General features: G+C 39.0%; 1 protein-coding gene across 1 annotated transcript; it reads left to right on the forward strand.

Moving 5' to 3' along the window:
- Positions 1-5,962: 5,962 nt before the first annotated feature.
- On the forward strand, positions 5,963-18,077 carry mrps35 (mitochondrial ribosomal protein S35). The gene is made up of 8 exons (XM_036576392.1): positions 5,963-6,149; positions 6,555-6,598; positions 7,200-7,367; positions 8,434-8,494; positions 8,652-8,791; positions 11,280-11,389; positions 12,571-12,640; positions 17,333-18,077. Exons 1-8 carry the CDS (start codon positions 6,005-6,007, stop codon positions 17,603-17,605), a joined length of 1,011 nt encoding a protein of 336 aa, XP_036432285.1. The 5' UTR covers positions 5,963-6,004; the 3' UTR covers positions 17,606-18,077.
- Positions 18,078-18,930: the final 853 nt, after the last annotated feature.

The following is an 18,930-nucleotide window of genomic DNA, read 5'->3' on the forward strand; positions in this document are numbered from 1 at the left end:
TTGTAATCCTTTAGAAATAAACATTATATTTCTCCATAATGCTAATCCAAATGTCGTCTCAATTTCTACAATTTTAATTGCTTATGTTTCGGCACTGGCTCACCGGTGAATCCCTGATAAGTATAATGATACAGACTAGATGAAGCCAAACATAGGTCAGCAGCCATACTAGACACGTGTCACTTAACAAGCTCTGTGCTCTGGATGTTAGTGCACATAAATAAGGAGCATGGGAAACACTCAGAATCTCTAGTGGGATTCTGCTCTATTAATACTGCATGAGGATAAATAGGGGATTACCAGACCAAACGTTACATGGAGATACAATATCTGAGCTGTCCATGTGATGCATCCAACATGGGAGATCCCTTCCAGGGCATTTGTAACAAGGTAATGCATAACAATTTAAACAAATCATTACTACAAGCAAAGTTGTTACAGTAAGTGATGCCATAAACAGAGATGTATCTTGTTTTAAACATCATTTATCACATTTACAAAGAAGTTGGTGTTTGTCAGCTGTGGCACCAGACAGAAGTAACTGCTGTATTTTTTCTGCCAGTAATCCAAAGTCCAGTTCTTATCTATTTATCAGACCACAGATGTCAATCTTGAAAGAGAGAGGGGGCAATTAAGCATCCTAACTTAAAAGGTCAGTTTTTCCCTTAAGGACAACCATTCATCTTGTGTGCATGAGAAGCAGTAGCTGAGTAAAGCAGGATGGAAACGGGAGCTTTGTCTCCACTCTAGCTCAGCTGTCATGCAGAACAGCAGATGTGTTGACAGACTCCATAACAGCTCTACTGTCCCCATCTGGATTGAGTTTCTTAGCTATCCAAACTCACCTAGACAACCGACGAGTGAACACTGTCTGTCAACCAGAGATAGGGAGTTGTGAGAGCTGAACTTGATGAGGTTCAAGAGACATACAGACGAAAAAAGTTCAGCTCACACTAGGGCTGCACAATATTGACATAAAATGTGATGTTGTCAGATTTCACAACGACAATATGAGAAGCAATAAACTAGTATTACAAAAATGTGTCTCTGGATGGATGTAATGCAAGTGCAGACTTTTTTCTGGGATGTGTAAACAGAAATCTAATTAACCTCTCTTTAAACCCCTCTGTAAACAAATAGTAAAATAAAAAATTACAAGAGCACCATTTACTATTCTGCAAAACAAAAAGCAATGAAATACTAACAACTACTTACATCAGAACTGCAAGCACATTTTTGTGTACTGAAGGGCTCAACAGCTTTTTCTATAAGGACTATAAAACCAAATAAATATGTATTTTTTATTGGCACATAAGAACAAATACATATTCTTGTTTATTTTTTTAGCTATTAAATATTGTGGCGTCACACGCCAGGTTGTAGTTAGTTTAAAAACCATAACGTTGTTATTGCTTTTGGTAGTTTAGTTAGGCCCAATGTTCTTGGTTTGTCCAGGACTCTTATTTTGAAGAACTGTGGGGGCGTAAGGTAGCAAACATCTGTAGCCCTGCTGGCTAACAGAAAACAGTAGAGCTTGAGCTATCCTGTGTTCTGCTTGTTTTCCTCTTTACTGCAGACTGTTATGAGTTGAAATTCCATTAAAGCTGAGTTTTGGGCCGACATTTTAAGGTCTCCGAGTGTGTGTTTTGTAGTTGGCCGTTTGGCCGAATGGTTAAGTCACTCGTCTCCCACATGTGACAGCAGGTTCAGTCCCAGGGCAGAAAAGCAGGCTTGTAACAGTTTGTGCCGTAATTTAATGACGTCTCTCTGGCGCGGTGTGTATGAAGAAATCAGATCTGTTCTGTCATCGCCGCTCTAACAATGTGTAAATCGTGATAACGATAAAAAATACAATTTATCGTGCAGCCCTACCTCACACTGGCTATGCATACATGGTAAGATTTCTGCCAATCCGACTGAATACATTCCGATTACAAATTACGACTGAGGTGTTTATGCACACTCTGCAACAATCTGATGGAAAATATCAGTTTACATACGCACCAGACACGCAAAAGTAATCAGATCCAAAATTACACGCATGCGTAGAGTACCACTTAGTGTAGACAGTACCCTGACAACGAGCATCACGTGAGTCCATTTAGAGCGAGTTTACTTGAGTCTTCAGTTGTTTTTAATTGCTCTAAAATTATGGCAGGCTCAGGAAAATGTACTTCACATGCACTGCTTAAAGAAGGGCGAGAGGAAGGCGTCATGTTCTAAGACCCTTAAGCTGGGCGCCCGTCCCGCCGCCGTCGTCGTTTAAAGCTCAAAGCATGAACTTCGTCTCCTCTACAGACCAGTCTCGCCTCCCGCCATGACGAACGTTATAAACTTTCGCAATAACGCGAACGAACATGCGCAGAACGTACTTACACTTTTAGATTGGAAATGTAATCAGATACAGAGTTTATATGGTTATTATTCTTCTATTTAACGGATTATTTACAAGATTACCCACCTCGTTCAATCGAATAGAAATTGTATTCTGAATGGCCTCGATCGGACTAGTCTATTCTGATCGAGGTGTTTACATGGACGTATTCTATTCCGATTTAGTTCATTAGTCGGATTATCAGGCTGCATGTACACTTGGCTACTGTGGTCACGTCACCCAGTCTCAGCTGTTCTCGATGAGTGCTCTGTGGATGCTCTGTCAAATGTCATGCGTTGATACAGTATGATAAATCAAATGTTTAATTTTATATCACAGCTGTGCAGCCCTGTGCCTAATCATATTATTGGGAAATATGGATTGCTCACTTATTAGAAACACAATATGTATCAACAAAATCACATTATATTGTCATTATGTAGTCTAATAGAGCTAACTTAACTGATTTGCCTCATTGTGCCACTTTATGAAATAAAAAGCCAAGATAGAACTACTTCGGGTTTTTTGACTTGGACCTGTAGGCCAGTGTTTGTTGTCGTGGGTCAGGAGTGTCCCTACACAGCGCTTTTTCCCACTCTGACACCCCTGACAAGCCTGACAAGGGCTTGATAATTAGTAGATGAACTGTATCAGATGACCTGGAGTAAAAAAAAAACACTGAAATCTCTGCAGGGCGACCAGTGACAAGGCTCCAGTATAACCTGTTCATGAGGATCACCAAACGGTTCTTGAAATCCCCTTCTTAACGCTGACCCCAGTCCCACAGAGCTCAAAAGTGGAAAATGTTTCATTTACAATTGATACGGGGCATAAAGACACAGCAATACAGTAGCAGACTGCACGATAAAAAGTAGAACAGAGCAGAAGTTGATTTGAAGCGTTTTTGAGGTTTGAATTAAAGTACAGTACTGCTGTGTTCATTTACACTAAAATTTGGCTGTGCATTGTGTCACTCGAAATATTTGTTTAGGTTACATAAAACCATTTAAACCGCTTATTACCACATTAAGTGATTTTCTAGGTTGAACTGACAAACTATTTTATGGTGTAATAAATACTGTATGTAGTACAGTGTAATTTAAGCTACCTTTTGACACACAAACGACTGAAACTCGCACATCACACGGCGGAATCTTTATCTATTAGCTATTCTCTTTGAGCTCTGTTCAGTAACGGTGCTGTGTGCTAACTGACCACTGCAGACTCCTGGGTTTTAAAGTCACAACACAGCCAGGGGAGCCTCATGTCATGTCCGGGTTTGCCCTGAGGCGGTTCGGCTGCTTTCAGTCTCTTCCAATCCATCATTTAATAAAAGGACGTGATTTACAGTCACTGACATGGTTAAGCTAACGACAGTCGAATAAGAGACGCAAATAAAAGGTGAAATATTGTTTTCTGTGGAGATAAACGTTTTCGTCCCGTCAGAAACGGCTGTGTGTAACAAAAAATGAAAACGTAAATGTTAAATATGACGTTTCACTGCATTTATTTTTTCTCCTCACCTCAAACTTTAATGCGAGGTTATAGGTTATTTAACTAAGAACTTCACAACACCGCAAGAGCTAACTTGGGCTATGAAATGATGAAATCAAGATTTTATTACAAAAAGGCATATTTACCGATGTAAACAGTCTGACGGTGGGTCCAAATGTCTTCGTCCCTGTCCCTGTCGTGCCTGTTTTTTAGCCCCATTGAGAGAAAAAACCTCACACCGTCCGTTGGTCAGGATGGACCGTTACAGTCCCTCAGAGTAACGGTCCACCTGATGTTAACGGAACGGGTTTTTTTTGCCACCCGTACTCGGACAAGCCCCGCCCTCCTGCTCTAGGATTGGCTTGTGGGCCTCGCCTTCTCCGTTATGATTGGCTAATAGTTCAGCAGCTGCAGTTGTAGTACTAAACACTAGCCAGTCACAACCCAGGGGGCGGGGCTTGTCGAAATACAGGTGGGAAAAGCTACAACTCCGGTCAAACATGTGGAGAGTTTTCTGCGGCCGCTTGATGCACGTCAGTGTGGGCGCGTTTGACAGCTCGACTGCGTTAAACATCCAGATTAGTTTAATTGTACTGACCTTTAAAAGTCCTCATGCAAAGCAGCGCCTGCGGTGCAGGATTCCGAGCATTCCGTGCCCGTGGTCTCTCGCTACAAGAGCAGATTTAAAGCCGATTATATGGTTGTTTAGGAGGATGTCAGTGAGGGATTCTGGTCAAACGTAACGCGCTGCATCCGCAGCAAAATATAGGGAAAGTATTTGTACTTTTGGAACATTGCAATGAAAAAAAAAATTCTGTCAGTCTTAGAACATGTTCTCCTTTCTGTTCGGCTATAGAGATCTGATAAATGACGATAAGAGTTGTAACATATATTATCGCATACGGATTTCTCTTATATCCAACCTATATTCGTGCCACCTTTTTGAAATCGACCATTTTCAAACATGGGACACAAATTTCAGCCATATGCCACCATTAACAAAGATATATGTGTAGCACATTTATTTAACAATATATAATAGAAAACATTCTTCATATATGCATGCCATATGTTGCTCATATATGCTAGCTTAATTATATAAGATTTTTATGTATCTTCTTTGTTTTTTCCACAAACGTTTTAAAGAAGTAGAATTAGTAAAATAGCTACGTAACTAAACACTAAGTACGTGCACAGTGTAAGCTATGCAAAAAAACTATAAAACATGAAATACATGAAAATTTTGTTCATCGACACATTTAAATAATGTAATATATAATAGATAACATAGTATAAATTATAACTATACCTTACGTTTGATCCGTATCTTATGCATTTCCAATATTTGATACTTACATATGTGTACACAACATATATATACAAATTTTGAATTATATGCCTGGCCCTTTATGATATATGTGCATATATGGCCATATATCAGCTTTCCATATGGGTTCAGGACTGTTTTGATATACTTAAGACTATGTTACAAAACCTAGACGTGCAAGACCTTCATCCCCCAACAGTTTCATTTTCAGTATGATTGTTTATTCTGTTTAAGTAGCCTGTATACACTGACAGTGTAAAAGTCACCAGACTATGTGATGTAGCTGTGTAGCGCTGCTCTCCTGATCTCTAAAGCATAAAGCTAATCTTAATTCGTCTGTTTTTTGCCTGATTCGACTTTAATCTAGAAGTCCTCGATGGACTCGACTGATCAATATTTCTCAAAGCACACTGTAGACTGCTACACTTCTTGGAGACATTGGTGAATAGTTCTAGGAAGTTGTCAGTATTTAGTCCCAGTATTTTGTTGCTCGTGCTCTTTAACCTTGTAGCCTCATCCGTACCACGAAGAAAGTCAATAATAATCTATTTCTATTCTTAATTGCATAAGCGGTTTAGAAAATGTGTGTGTGTGTGTGTGTGTGTGTGTGTGTGTGTGTGTTCTTAATTGCCGTGCCATTTTCAGGCAAATGCCAAGCTGAACTCTAAATCCCGCCTGGGCCACCGTAGCTCAGAGGAGCGCTACTGGCAGGCACAGAATCCTGATTTACAAGCCATGTGCACCATGACAGTTCCTGCACAGATGACTTGAAGATCAGCAGATTGGCGCTACGGTACCTCCAGCTCATCATGGCTGCCTCCACATTTTGCCCCGCGTTGTCGCCCTTACTTAGAATAAACTGTAAGCTTAACGGTGTTTACACACGTATTTCACTTAACAGAAGAGCTGCGTACTCCTTAGGACTGACAATAAGCAATGGCGCTGAGCGGCAGGGTGAGTTTCGCTATGTTGTCTGGTTTGTCCTCCAGTCTGCTGCAGCTTCTTGCGTTAGCTCAATGCTAATGTAGGCTGAAGTCTGTTCTGGTCCAGAGCCTGATGCTAGGCTAGGTAGCTAGTTGTCTAACTCCAGGTTTTTCACAACAGTTGGCTCAGCTTAAACTGTCTCAGTTTGATTTCTTGCGCGTCGGTTATTTGGCAGAGAATAAGCATTTTATTTTAAATGCAGACACTGTTTAAAAGCACCGTTGTCGGTTTCGGGGCTTTGTAGATTAAATAAATGCTCTAATGGGCTGCTCACTGCTTTAGCGTGACTAACGTTACTTTTTCATTTCTGTCACAGGGCTGGTGGACTTTTCTTTAACCATGGCTTTCTCACCTCTATCTTTATTTCCATTTCAGGTTTGCCAGAGAGAGGCAGTCAGGGGCAGAGGAGACAGAGAAGGGTATCTCAGTGATTATCATTTTTATCTTCAGCAGGTTACTGTTAGGGATTTTATTGTGTTATTAGCATGATCACACCTCATTTATTTACTTTCCAGTCAAAACGGCCTTTAAGAAAAAGTTATACGTTTTTACCGGATATATTTCTGAAGAGATTAGATGTAAGATAACCAGCTAATGTAAGGAAAGGGAAAGTCAGATCAAATGTAAATAAATGGGGGGATGAGAGAAGATCAGGCTCCACTCTTGCTGCACATCTGGAAAAAATCCACAGGTGTTTCTTTCAGTCCGTCCACCTTGAGAAGACATCCCTGCAGCTTTCTTTGAAAGTTTACAGAAAAGGATGACAGATAATAAAAGCAAAGGGTGGATACATTATACACTGGAAAATTTGATATTTTTAGTTGTGGAAGATTTTTGTTGTAATTTTCTGTAAATATGTTTTCTGCTTTTTTGCTGCTGAAAAATGCATAACTTATACATACCACATGGCCATTTTGACTGGAAATGAAGTAAATGAAGGGTGGTCTCTGACTTTTGCACAGCACAGCACAGCACAGCACAGTACTGTACTAGGAGGAAAAACTTTTCTCTTGCATCCAGGCCGTTGAACCACGGACAGAGCGAATGCCAGTGGACCAGGACTGGACCGCTGTATACCCCACTGCAGCGTCTTTCAAGCCAGATGCTGTCCCACTGCCTGTGCGGATGGGATACCCAGTCAAAAGAGGTGTGCCTCCTGGGAAAAAGGCCAACCTGGAGCTTATAAAGGTGAGAGTGTCAGCCAAGCCAGCCAACTTAAATAGATCAGTTATTTAAAATGTTGGGAATTTTTTTAGAGGATGACCTTCATCAAAAGTTCTGGACAGATAAATGTTTTTTTGAGAGAAAAGCAAGATTGTTGTGTTTGCGATCTACACTGTATGGCCAAAGGTGTATGGACACCCTTGCTAATTAGTGGGGACTCCTATTTTAACCACACTCATTGCTGACAGGAGCATAAAATCAAGCATACAGCCATGCCCAGCATTTGCAGTCGAATGGGTTGTACTGAGGAGCTCAGTGACTTTATATTAATGGTATTGGTTTTGGAATAGGATGTTCAACAAACACATATGAATAAAATGTTCAGATGTCCACATACTTTTGGTAGTGTAGTATAAATTTTAGCTAACTTAGAGGCTCACAGCATTTTTTTCTGTATAATGACGATCACGCTGTTTAAAAAGAATAACTAGAGAACAATATTAATAAATAATAATAATAATTCTTAAATTTGGGATTCTAAGAGTTATGTCAGTTGTTTGAATCCATGTATAATTTGTTTTGGGGCAGGGGGTGCTGTTCCCTGTTTTGGGGCTTATCGTAGTATCCACAATATGGTGATATTCTAATCATGGGACATTGCCACTCCAAGTATTCGCCTTTATACCAGTATACCTCCCACATCTAAGCTAAATATCTAGCTAGCTCAGTCACTTAACAACTCTCTAAAGGTAACCTGTTTTATTGCTCAAAGCATCTGCTGCTTAACTAATCAAATCCAAGAGAAAATGTCAGATGACATAGTACAGCAACACTCCGTTGTCCATTAGGTTCACAATGCAATGTGAGCAGACCATTTTTATTCTGCCACTGGCAAATTGATTTTGCTAATATGCAGCTACTTTTGTAATACTGTTAAGGCTTAAATGGGAATGTTAGATTTCGTGCAAACTGCTTTCTTTCAGAACACTGACTGTGTTGAGCTTGCTTGTTGTATGCCTCTCTGCTCTCAGTTTTATTTCAATCTGCCAATAATATGAAAATTAACATTTCATGCCGCAATGTCTTACAGATTCCAAACTTCCTACACTTAACCCCAGAGGCCATCAAGAAACACTGTGAAGCCCTTAAGCGTATGCATTTTTATATTTCTACTCTCTTTGCTCCGCTGGTGACAGTCAACATGTTAGTCTTTATTAATACTTTTATTTCAGTATTCATGATTTTATGTTTTTATCAATTCCCCTTTTTTCCCCCTTTTCCCTTTCTCTTCTCCTTTCTTTGATGCAGCATTCTGCACGGAATGGCCTGCTGCTTTGGACTCTGATGCTAAATGTGAGGAGCATTTCCCCATCCAGGTGGAGAGTAAGGACTATGTGTCTGCTGGACCATCACTGAGGAACCCAAACGCTAGAAATATTACTCTCACTGTGAGTTTTGTGCACTGTTGTTCTAAAATGTCTTAGTGAAAGTTTCATAAAGATACAAACGTGTCTGCCTCACTATTTTATGACCATGAAAAGGTAACAGATATTCTGTGAATGCTGTAGAGGGCTGAGTGCATTTGTAAGTCAGTGTAATCAGGTTTTAATTTCATTTTTAAGCAATTTTTGTTTGGTTGTTCAGACTTGTACAGATTTTTGGGATTGATGAACCATGGCTCTGATTGGCAGTCTAGTTTTTAATCACTCTTTACAAACTCAAAAGTCACAGATATTGTTCATGTATGTGTCTGGTGAAATACAAATTCACGTCATATTTAAGAAAACAATATGAAAACCCAGTACTTGCATTTTAATGGTATTACGTTTTAAAATCAGTATGTACAGTCAGAATGCATCGGTGGATGGGGAAATGCTAGTGGGTTAGAACAGGCAGTTATAAAGATGGGAGATGTGTGTCATTCAGCCCCAGTGATTTGCTTTTCAATTTCATCTCCCACCATCTGCTTGACTGACACTTGATGTTAGATTAGGACCCTGACCCAGGAATTTGCATTAATCCTGCTGGATTAGGAAGAGAAAGGCAGGAATCAAAAGACTGTAGGATAAAGCCTGATGTGAGAGAGGATCTGGCTGAAACACAGGGAAAACACCTGAATGAAATGACGTCACACTCTCTGTTAGCACTGGGTGTGTAGTGTACATGTCAGCCTCACTGTAGCTAGACATAGTATTACTATATAGCCTTACTGTTTCCCTCTAAAGTGTGATGAGGCACGCTTAGAACGGCATTAAAGCTAATGTGGTTGTAATCTCTGTTTTTTCTTTGTCAAAGTGGAAGCTTAGAGTAATGATGTCACAATGGATAAGTTTGAGCAGCTCTCCTGATTGGCTGATCCTGGAGAGGATTTGATGGTGGGGAGGAGTCTTGACACTTCACTTGGCTGGTCTCAGCTGACCCTTTGAATTGTTTTGTTTTGAGGAATGTGATTTAGCCTCCCGGAGAAATTTGGAAGACCAGATTAGAGCCCGTGTGCCAGAAATAGCTGGCTGGTCTGGGCATAATGCATTGGAAATCACTGCTTGAGTAAGAGGCTGAAGAAAGAGAAATTGGATGAGAATAGACAGAAAAGATTGATGTTTATCTGTATGCAGTGAGCATTTTCTTGGGCTTTTTAGTGGCCATTGTGGTATAAACAAATAGTCTGCAATAACTGAAGTAGGACATTTTTGAAAATGTCACTCTGTGACCTTAAAACTCTTATAATTGGTTGCATAGATCAGAGATTTGGATAGAATGTTTTTATTGTGTCTCAAATCAGTATTGAATCATTTAATATAAACTAATTAAGTACTGAATTGATTAAAATAAATATGTATTGTATTGACACCATTTTTCTTGTGTCTAATATATTACATAGTATTAATTTTTCCTTGTTTTATTTCAGACAGTAAACATTAAGAACTACATTATTTGCTGTACCATTTTCATATTATTCTTATAATTTTGTTAAGTAATATTTTCTCAGCAAAAATGCAGCTTCCTCAGACATACGGGACTGATTCTTTAAAGGAGTTGTTAACAAAAAAAGTAAATAAATAAAATTTACGCAATTTTTTTTTTACGCAAAATTGTTAGAATTTGCACTGAACTGCAAGGCTAAAATAAGAGAAGTCATTATCACCCAAAAATGATGATGCTGACTTCTGTTATGTTAGCCTTGTAGCTCCAGTATAAAATGGAAGAATACACTTCCATTACTTGTTAGCTACGTTAGCATTACATCACCAATGTGAAACTGAAGAAGCCAACTTTGGAAAACAAATATGTCTTGGCCATTTGCTGTGTTTGAGGTTTGACTGTAATACAAATTTTAGTTCTTCTAGTTCTTCTTCATCTCTTATTTTTTGACGGATAGCCTTACGTTCTATGCAAGCATTGTCTGGTAAATTATGCACTTATGAGCAGAGGTTTGTTTTTTCTCAACTTATTGTGTAGTATCTTTGAGAGCTGACTAGTGAACGTTGGCATAGATTCTCCCTGTACGGAACACTACTTAATGGTTCTTTGAGATGTCTGTTAATCTTCTTGAGGGTGTTAGAAAAGTCTGTCTGCTCTTTGTCGATTGTAAGTAATCTGGATTTTTCTCACAGTATACATAATCTGTTTTATTATGCAATGACTGACTCGAAATGACTTTGTAACATTGTATCCCCTCCCATTCACATGGGTACCAACTGCACCTCTTCTTAGGACCTTTTAGAGATCTGTGAATGCTTCATCTTTTAGTGTTATCACTGACTTATATGGTTTGTACCAAGGCAGACGAAGTTTCACATCTTTGTATAAAGCTCCAGGATATATATATATATATTATTATTATTATTATTATTATTTTTTTTTTTTAGAATCGAATCTCTGTAACCTGTCGTACATATGAAATGTAAAATGAGATATTGTTTGTGTTGTCCATAGGTGAAGCTGTCCAGTTTGAACCTAGATGAGCATGCGAGGAAGAAGATGATCAAACTAAGTGGAGAGCGTTACAACAAAGATACAGACACTCTCACCATCACCACCGACAGGCACGTTATTCAGCTTTTTAGCCTTCATCACTGTTCGAAAAACAGCAACATACTAATTAGATTGTTAATGAGATTTCACAAAAGCTGAAGCAAATCTGACTCTTGAGGCATTGTAGGAAAAATTACTGCATTTTTTTTTTAGTTCTCTTTAAGTGGAATTCCATTGATTTCTCCAACTTTCTGCACAAGTCAATTGTTGATGTCAAAGTTATTCAGAGTGTTTTGATGTGAAATTGTGCATTGTAGAGAAAGATTTTGTATTTGTTTACAGGGGTGGTGATGGGAACCAGGAGTCTCATTGTCTAAATGCAAGTGTATATCTGTTTTATTTATTGTCCAAAATGTGAATGGATTCAAACTATAGATGTTTTAGGCCCACACCTTATCTCACAACTGTTGTAAAACAGTGTTTAGGCATCAGGCAGTGTACTCCTAACCATTTTATATAACAACTTCATGTGGTGTAACTTTAAGATGCATTAAACACTTTAGACGTCTGGTCCTATCACCACCACTGTGAACAATTCACACTCGGTAAGTTTCTTTAAAAAATAGCATTTCACATCAGAATTTATTTTTTTCAGAATTTAAGTTTACATCTTAATCAGATTTTTTTGAAAAATATTATTCCAGCACCAGTTTGATTTCTGCTTTTATGCAGTGGCTGCAATTCATAGGGTCATAGAAGTAGGGGGTGGGGAGGTGGTTGCATTCTGATTGGATGGTGCAATTTAGGATCTGGGACATTAGTGCCCTGGGACTTACTGCTCCTTTGGATTAGTCATACACTCATCTTGATTATGGCTTTTTGAGTTCTGCAAAAACCACAAGAGTCAAAGGGTTATGCTTCAGTACCCCTTTGTGTGGGTTTATTTTTCTTCGGAGGAAGTTAGCTGTAATAAGAATTGTTAAGAAAAACATCATAAAAAGAAAGTACATTAGTACATTACTAACCAAGACTGGTTAGATTCTGACAGGTTTCAGCTGAGTTGTGCTTTAGTGCCCAGGAATGCTTGACTATGATCTAAAACACAAATTTAGTTCAGCACTACTGTATATTTGCCCCTGATATTCTTCTCTGATAGATGCATGAGAAATGTAAAGAAGTTTCTTCATGTATTTCTTGTTCAGCGTAGAGATTAAATGTTTGACGTGTTCCCTGGTTGTCTCCCACATCACAGTTGCCCAATGAAGCAGCAGAACTATAACTATGCCATGTACCTGCTCACTGTTCTGTACCATGAGTCCTGGGTAAGTCTTTCCATTTTTATCCTTGAATGAGAGTTCTGTAAGTGGTACTGCATATGAACTTGATGGAAAGTATCTTTTCTCTGTGTGTGAGATGAGCAACATCTATTCATATCTTTAGTCCTATGCCAAGTGATGGAATGTCTTTCCAAGCAAAAGCACCGCTGGTGGTAGAGGGATGAATATACACTGGAGGCTATATGTTTTCCAAGCACAACAGCTCACCCTTTGCCTTTCATCCTAGACATAAATATTTCAGGCTTTCCATTGTACCCCCACTCATTCCAGTGGGGGGCCTGCTGACAGTTGTGTATTTCCGTGACTCTTTGAGGGCCCCCAAAGGTGGGAGAGAAAGAGAATGAGTAATGGTTTTGGGGAATGTGTGTGTGAGAGGTTGTGCTTACAGAGGTGTGGGGTTGCAGTTAATGAAACCCGTAATATCCTTAGTCTGGATGATTGACTGTGAGATGGTGTTCTATGGAGGTAGATACATAACTGCTCAGATGTCAAGCATTTGGTTTTACATAGAATAATTGGATGTGTTGATAAAGAGAAAGGTACCTGCACTGTGGAGTATGGAGCTGTTAGCCCACTAGCCAAGCTAGCGCTTGCACCACAATCCTCTTCACTCTAAACTGGAGACAATTCATGTTACACATTGTATAACATAGGAATGAGTGATATGGCAAAAATAACATTACAATACCTGAAATAGCACAGTGTGATATTTTGACACTAACCTGCCTTCCGCCCAATGACTGCTGGGATAGGCTCCAGCTCCCCCCTGTGACCCAGAAGGATGAGCAGCTTAGACAGTATGTGTGTGTGTGTGTGTGATATTTTGACACACAAACTTTTCACGTACTGCACTGCACTAAATCCAAAGAAGCATGCAGTTTGTCAGTTTTATTTAAGTAATGGTGATGATTTACCAGAATAAAGATAGTAGTAGTAGTAGTAGTAGTAGTAGTAGTAGTAGTAGTAGTAGTAGTAGTAGTAGTAGTAGTATAGTATAACATGCCATATCATCTCCATATTCAGTTAGATTAGATACTGTGTCAATGGTCCAAATAATACACAAGAATACACAGTGTCTCCCCAAGACGAACTACAAATTCTGGCATGCTGTTGATGCCACTTTCATGCGTCCCTTGAAGTAACGTCAGCTTTTCTAAGCATTTCGTAGTTCGTGTTTTAATCTTTACAGTTATATTGTTCAGCAAAATGTTGTTAAATGCTATTATATTGTATTTGTAGCTACTGTGCTTGTACGATTGCAAAATTGCCATTACACAAAAGCTCCAGCTTTTCAAAATGTTTTGAACGCAACCAGCAGATGGCACAGGTCTGCACCTTTTCTTCCTAGTAGAGGAAAGGGGTGGGGTTTGGGTAGCAGGAGAGCATGGAGTGCTTCTAGTTTGCATAATCTGCATATTCATCAATCGTCTTGTTCTTAATGATTGTAAAGCTTTAGAGATACTCAGTCGTTTTTAGTAGTTTGTTTGGAAAAAATATGTAAAAATGTGTCAAATAATTTTAATTGTACTTTTATGTATACATATAAAAGCATAAACTCTAAATCAAAAGCTGTAACTAATAGCAATCAAGTGTGTAAATCAATTAGTTGTCTTTGTGAAGTATTTGTTGCACCCTATTCGCATGAAACAATTAGAAGGATTTTTGTGACTGTAGTGTAAGCTTAGTGTAGATGGAACACCGATTTCAGGGAACAGTCTTAATACGATACGCTTGAACTTCTCACAGGCAGATATAAAATCTGTTCTTTCTCACATTAGTCCACTCAGTCAGTTTCATTCAGTCTTGCACCAAAAGACCACACCATTTACCAACACACTGCCTACCTGCCCTTTGCTGTTTCACTCTGTCTTTAGGAGTAAAAGAAAAATGTTAGGCCTTTAACTCAGACAGGTATAAGGCAAAACCCTTGAAACCTTTTCCAGATCACTTTACTTCCCCTTACGTTACTGAATTCCTCGCTGATTGCCTCAGATGGACCCAGTTTGACTCAGATAGAGTCCAGTGTATTTTCCCAGCATGTCATGCTCACAAGGGACCATGTGGCCTGAGTGTTTTGGAACTTGGGCCTTAGCACTGCTGTAAAGACGAGGCTCCACTGGAGAAAGGCCATGAGGGGGTATTGTTAGCTGTCCTGGCTGGGAAGTGTAACTGTGTCCACTGGCCTTTGCAGGTACAATGGCTGCCACAGTAGTGCCTGTGAATGGATAGACACAGCTAGAGTGACGTTGGGCTGCAGAAGGAGGGGGACAGGAGTTGACAATGGGGGTGATTGTTGGTGACCGCAGGGGTGATTATATCTAAGACCTGATTTACTTGCCAATAGTGCTACCGGCTAATCCATTCAACCAGTACTCAAACTAATAGCAGGACAGAACTGCTCCTGGAAAAAAAATTGGACACAGGTTGTTGTGAATGCTTCAGTTTACAGAAGCACCACAGATTCCATTCACATTTCTGTTTAAAACATATGTCTGCGTCATTCATTATCTGGTCATTGTGGTTGTGACACAAGTTTGTGATGTCGGTAACAAAATTGTAAACAGTTTTTGTTATTTAATAGGCTATAACTTTTGTAAACCTGCTACAGAAAAAAACAACTTAAGTCACTAAGTCAACTATCAGTTAAGCCAGGAACATATTACATAATTTTATTTTATCTATGACCGACAACAGGCAAGCTTATCTAATGGACTTTATTGATCATTTGATCTTAAATGTAGATCGTTTTAAATGGATATTTGTTCAATTATATGGCAGAGTGTTGGTCCATGAGATCTTGCTGTAAAGGATTGGGCTGCTTCCACACAGATGGCCTTTTAAAGGTACCATAATGCCTGTAGCATCCTCAATTATGTCCTTATCCTCTGCAGTAAAAGGGTAATCACATCATGTAGCCAGAAACTAATTGATCTGCTTCTTTAATTTGGGACTTTAAATTCAATCACAGGGTCACCAACCACTCAATACTATCTGTTTGTTGTAAGTGATGCCCAAAGCTTTAGTTTAAGAGGAAAACCAAGAAGGATGTTCAGAAAGAAGTAGTGAGGGACTGTTTCTCTTTTTTTCTGCTGTTGGCAGGGATGTTAGTGAGCAGTATAGTAATGATAGTTATTAGACTTGAGCACCTGGACTGGCGAGAGGGTTTATCTGCCCTGGGGCATGCATATGGCAACACACAGACAAATACACAAAACAAAGGAGCTTTTGTATGGGATCCTCTTGTATGATTGAGTTCGAGACAGGCTGCTGATGGAGCTGTATGCTTGGGGAAACTTGAGCCTCTGTATATGAGTCGTCATATCAGTAAAATTCAGCTGCGCTGTATACAAACATGACTACACTCAGAAACTGTCTCTTCTCTAAAATCGAATAGTAAGCTAGGGAGATTGAGCTAAGCTGGCTAATGCCAGAACAGGTCATGATTGTTGCTAAGCATGTGCTCTGTTGAGCTTTTTGGCTCTGGTCTCAGCCTGGTGTTACTTAGACTTTCCTGTCTCCTTTTCCTAACTGCATCTATTTGGAGTGAATATAGTTATGATTCACAGGGTTCCTGTGAATCATTAGAAAGTCTTAAGTCTTAAAAAAACATTTTCAAATTTAAAAGTCATGAAATGTCTTATTGTTTTCTTATTGTTTTCTATTAGAGTTATTAAATGTAAGCTGTCCAGGCACAGGCTAGGTGTTAAAAACAAAACTATCGCAGAAACATTCATTTTTTAGGCCATGCCACACTGCTTCAGGTTTTAAATTGCCAACAACAGAAACTGCTTTTGATTTTAACCCTTGTGTGGTGTTGATGTTTTTGTTACTCAGTGGTCTGGTGGACCCACCACATTATTTATTTTTTTTTAAATCATAGCCATAACAATTTATGTAAAAATAACAGATGTTTAAAATATCACAAGTGGTCAGCATAGGGTTCTCCTTTAGCAGCTATAGCCAGTCAGCAGCCTGTCCATGTTGTCTATCCTCACACACACACACACACACACACACACATATACAATATATATATATATAATATATATATATATATAATATATATATAAATATATATATATACAAACACACACTAACAGCAGGCCATGTAGGAGGAGAACAGAGTGAAGAGACACAGCAACTCCATACTTTTATTCCCCACAGGTTCACCCCATCACCACATGTGTAATTTAAATGTGTATGGGGTTTACAGTGTGAAGGCACTGAAAATGTGTTATTTTATATGTTCTTCACAGAAAATGAGCAAAGGCTAAGGAATCTGAGGTTGAAAAAATAATAATAATAATAATAATAATAATAATAATGATAATAATAATAATAAATCCCATCATTTTTTATTTTGGTAAACACTGAAAATGGGTCCCACAGACCTGAACACCAAGGGTTAAAAATATGCAGCAACCCTGTTATAGTGATCCAGTATTCAAGAAAGTTTTTATATCTGAAAATTTAATTATTGGTTTGCTGGGTTGCTGGATTGCTTTTGTTGTCTATGTTTCACCACTACATAAATAATACCAGAACAAGTGAACTGAGTCATAATTAAATTTGAATAATTTCCTAAAGAATCAAATCTAATTGAATCATTGTAACATTAGAGATTTTACACCCATGACTAATTTCCAGACTGTTTCATTTTCATCTGCCTTTTTTCAGAAAACAGAGGCTTGGGAGAAAGAGAAGACACGCGCTGATATGGAGGAGTACGTTTGGGAGGACAGCCTGTCTCAGAAGAACATTCTGGAAACCTTGTTGCGCATGCGTCCACTCGGGGAGAAGGAGGAGGAGGGGGAAGTGCGGGAGGAGTTACTGGGGCGAGCGGAGGTGCAGGAGTACAAAGACTCAGTAACCAAGCTGAAGAACGAGGGAGAGACTGAGAGCAACATGCAGCAATACAAAGAAGCGGTGAAGAAACTTCTCAATATCTGAGGAACAGTGTATAGATGAGGGAGAGAAGGTGGACATTAGCCTTGCCAAGCCAAGAGTGCTGCTTTAGGATCAGTTTCTAGCCATATGTAACATAATGAAAGCAGTTGATATGATGGAACTGATCCTAAATCATCACTCTTGCGCTGAGATCCTTGATACATGTGGGCTCCAGTCTCAAACCAAGCAGTTGAGACCTTTCCATCTTTATCACGTGATTAAACATTCTCACAGCACAGTGTTTACCTATAAAGATTCAGTTTCTTAGGACTAAGGTGCACAAGTGCTTCTCGATTGACTAACCATTGATAAAGATGCCATTCTCCTTTGGCGTCAAATACACAACGTCAAGTACTAGTAGTATATGCTTACAGACTAATTGTTTAAAAGTTAATTGGTGGTCCTGTTCTTATTTTTTGATATGTATTTATATGTATCAATAGCAAATTAAATTGTCTGGTGTTTACAAACCACATTTGCTGCCTGCTTACCTGAGTTGTGAAATTAGGGCAGTTTAAAACTATTTCCTGCTCTAGCTTGGCAGTTCTCTTTCTGACACATGAACGTGAATTGGTCAACTCTTCCTAGCCTAAAACGCATCATTCTCCTTAAAAGCAAATTCCGTACCATTATAGACACCCTGCTCAAAGGATGCTTTCAAGCAGAGTCTGGTAAATATACCCTGTTGCTCCATTAGGTTCCACTCTGATCTGCTGGTTATGGGAAAAGAGTAATCCGAGACATTCGAAAGAGTTCCGGCTTCTTCCATTTGGGCATGGGGAGAAAAACTAGTCTGAGCCCAGGTGGCAGTACCACTCTTTTAACAACTCCAAGCACTTAGGGACCAACTGCCTTTAAAGAACAAAACTGAGCTTGTTGGCTGTCTTGCTTGGAAGCACCCATAATACTACTTAACGTTTACTCTGCTGGCTGAGTTTCCTTGCAGAGTTCGGTATTACTTTGTATGTGGGTGTGGGCCTTCCAGGAATAGAATGGCTCATCTATGTAGACAAAATAAAGCATAAGAACATAATCTCAGAAAGCACCTGAAACCAAACAGGAATGCTGACATCTGTCCAGTGCACCTGTTTCAGCTAATAACCAAACCATCCTTTGTATTCAGGGCGTGTTGTGAAAGATCCACTCAGTTATTTACCTGAACTCTATTTAGTAGATAGGAACAGACTTGTTTTAATATAAAGATTAAGATTACATATGAAAGATCTTCTAAAAAGAATCTTTTTCAGGTACATTCATGACTGTCCAAAAGTCAGATATTCTAATGTGTAATACTTAATAGTTCTAACACTTATCGCAGTGGACTACTA

This window comes from Colossoma macropomum, unplaced genomic scaffold (assembly GCF_904425465.1).
Source record: "Colossoma macropomum unplaced genomic scaffold, Colossoma_macropomum, whole genome shotgun sequence".
NCBI classification, from domain to species: Eukaryota; Metazoa; Chordata; class Actinopteri; order Characiformes; family Serrasalmidae; genus Colossoma; species Colossoma macropomum.

Coding starts and splice junctions, on each gene's coding strand:
- mrps35 (XM_036576392.1), top strand. CDS start 6,005: ATGGCTGCCTCCACATTTTGCCCCGCGTTGTCGCCCTTACTTAGAATA. Junction 6,599..7,199: donor GGCAGAGGAGACAGAGAAGG/GTATCTCAGTGA, acceptor TCTTGCATCCAG/GCCGTTGAACCACGGACAGA. Junction 8,495..8,651: donor ACACTGTGAAGCCCTTAAGC/GTATGCATTTTT, acceptor TCTTTGATGCAG/CATTCTGCACGGAATGGCCT.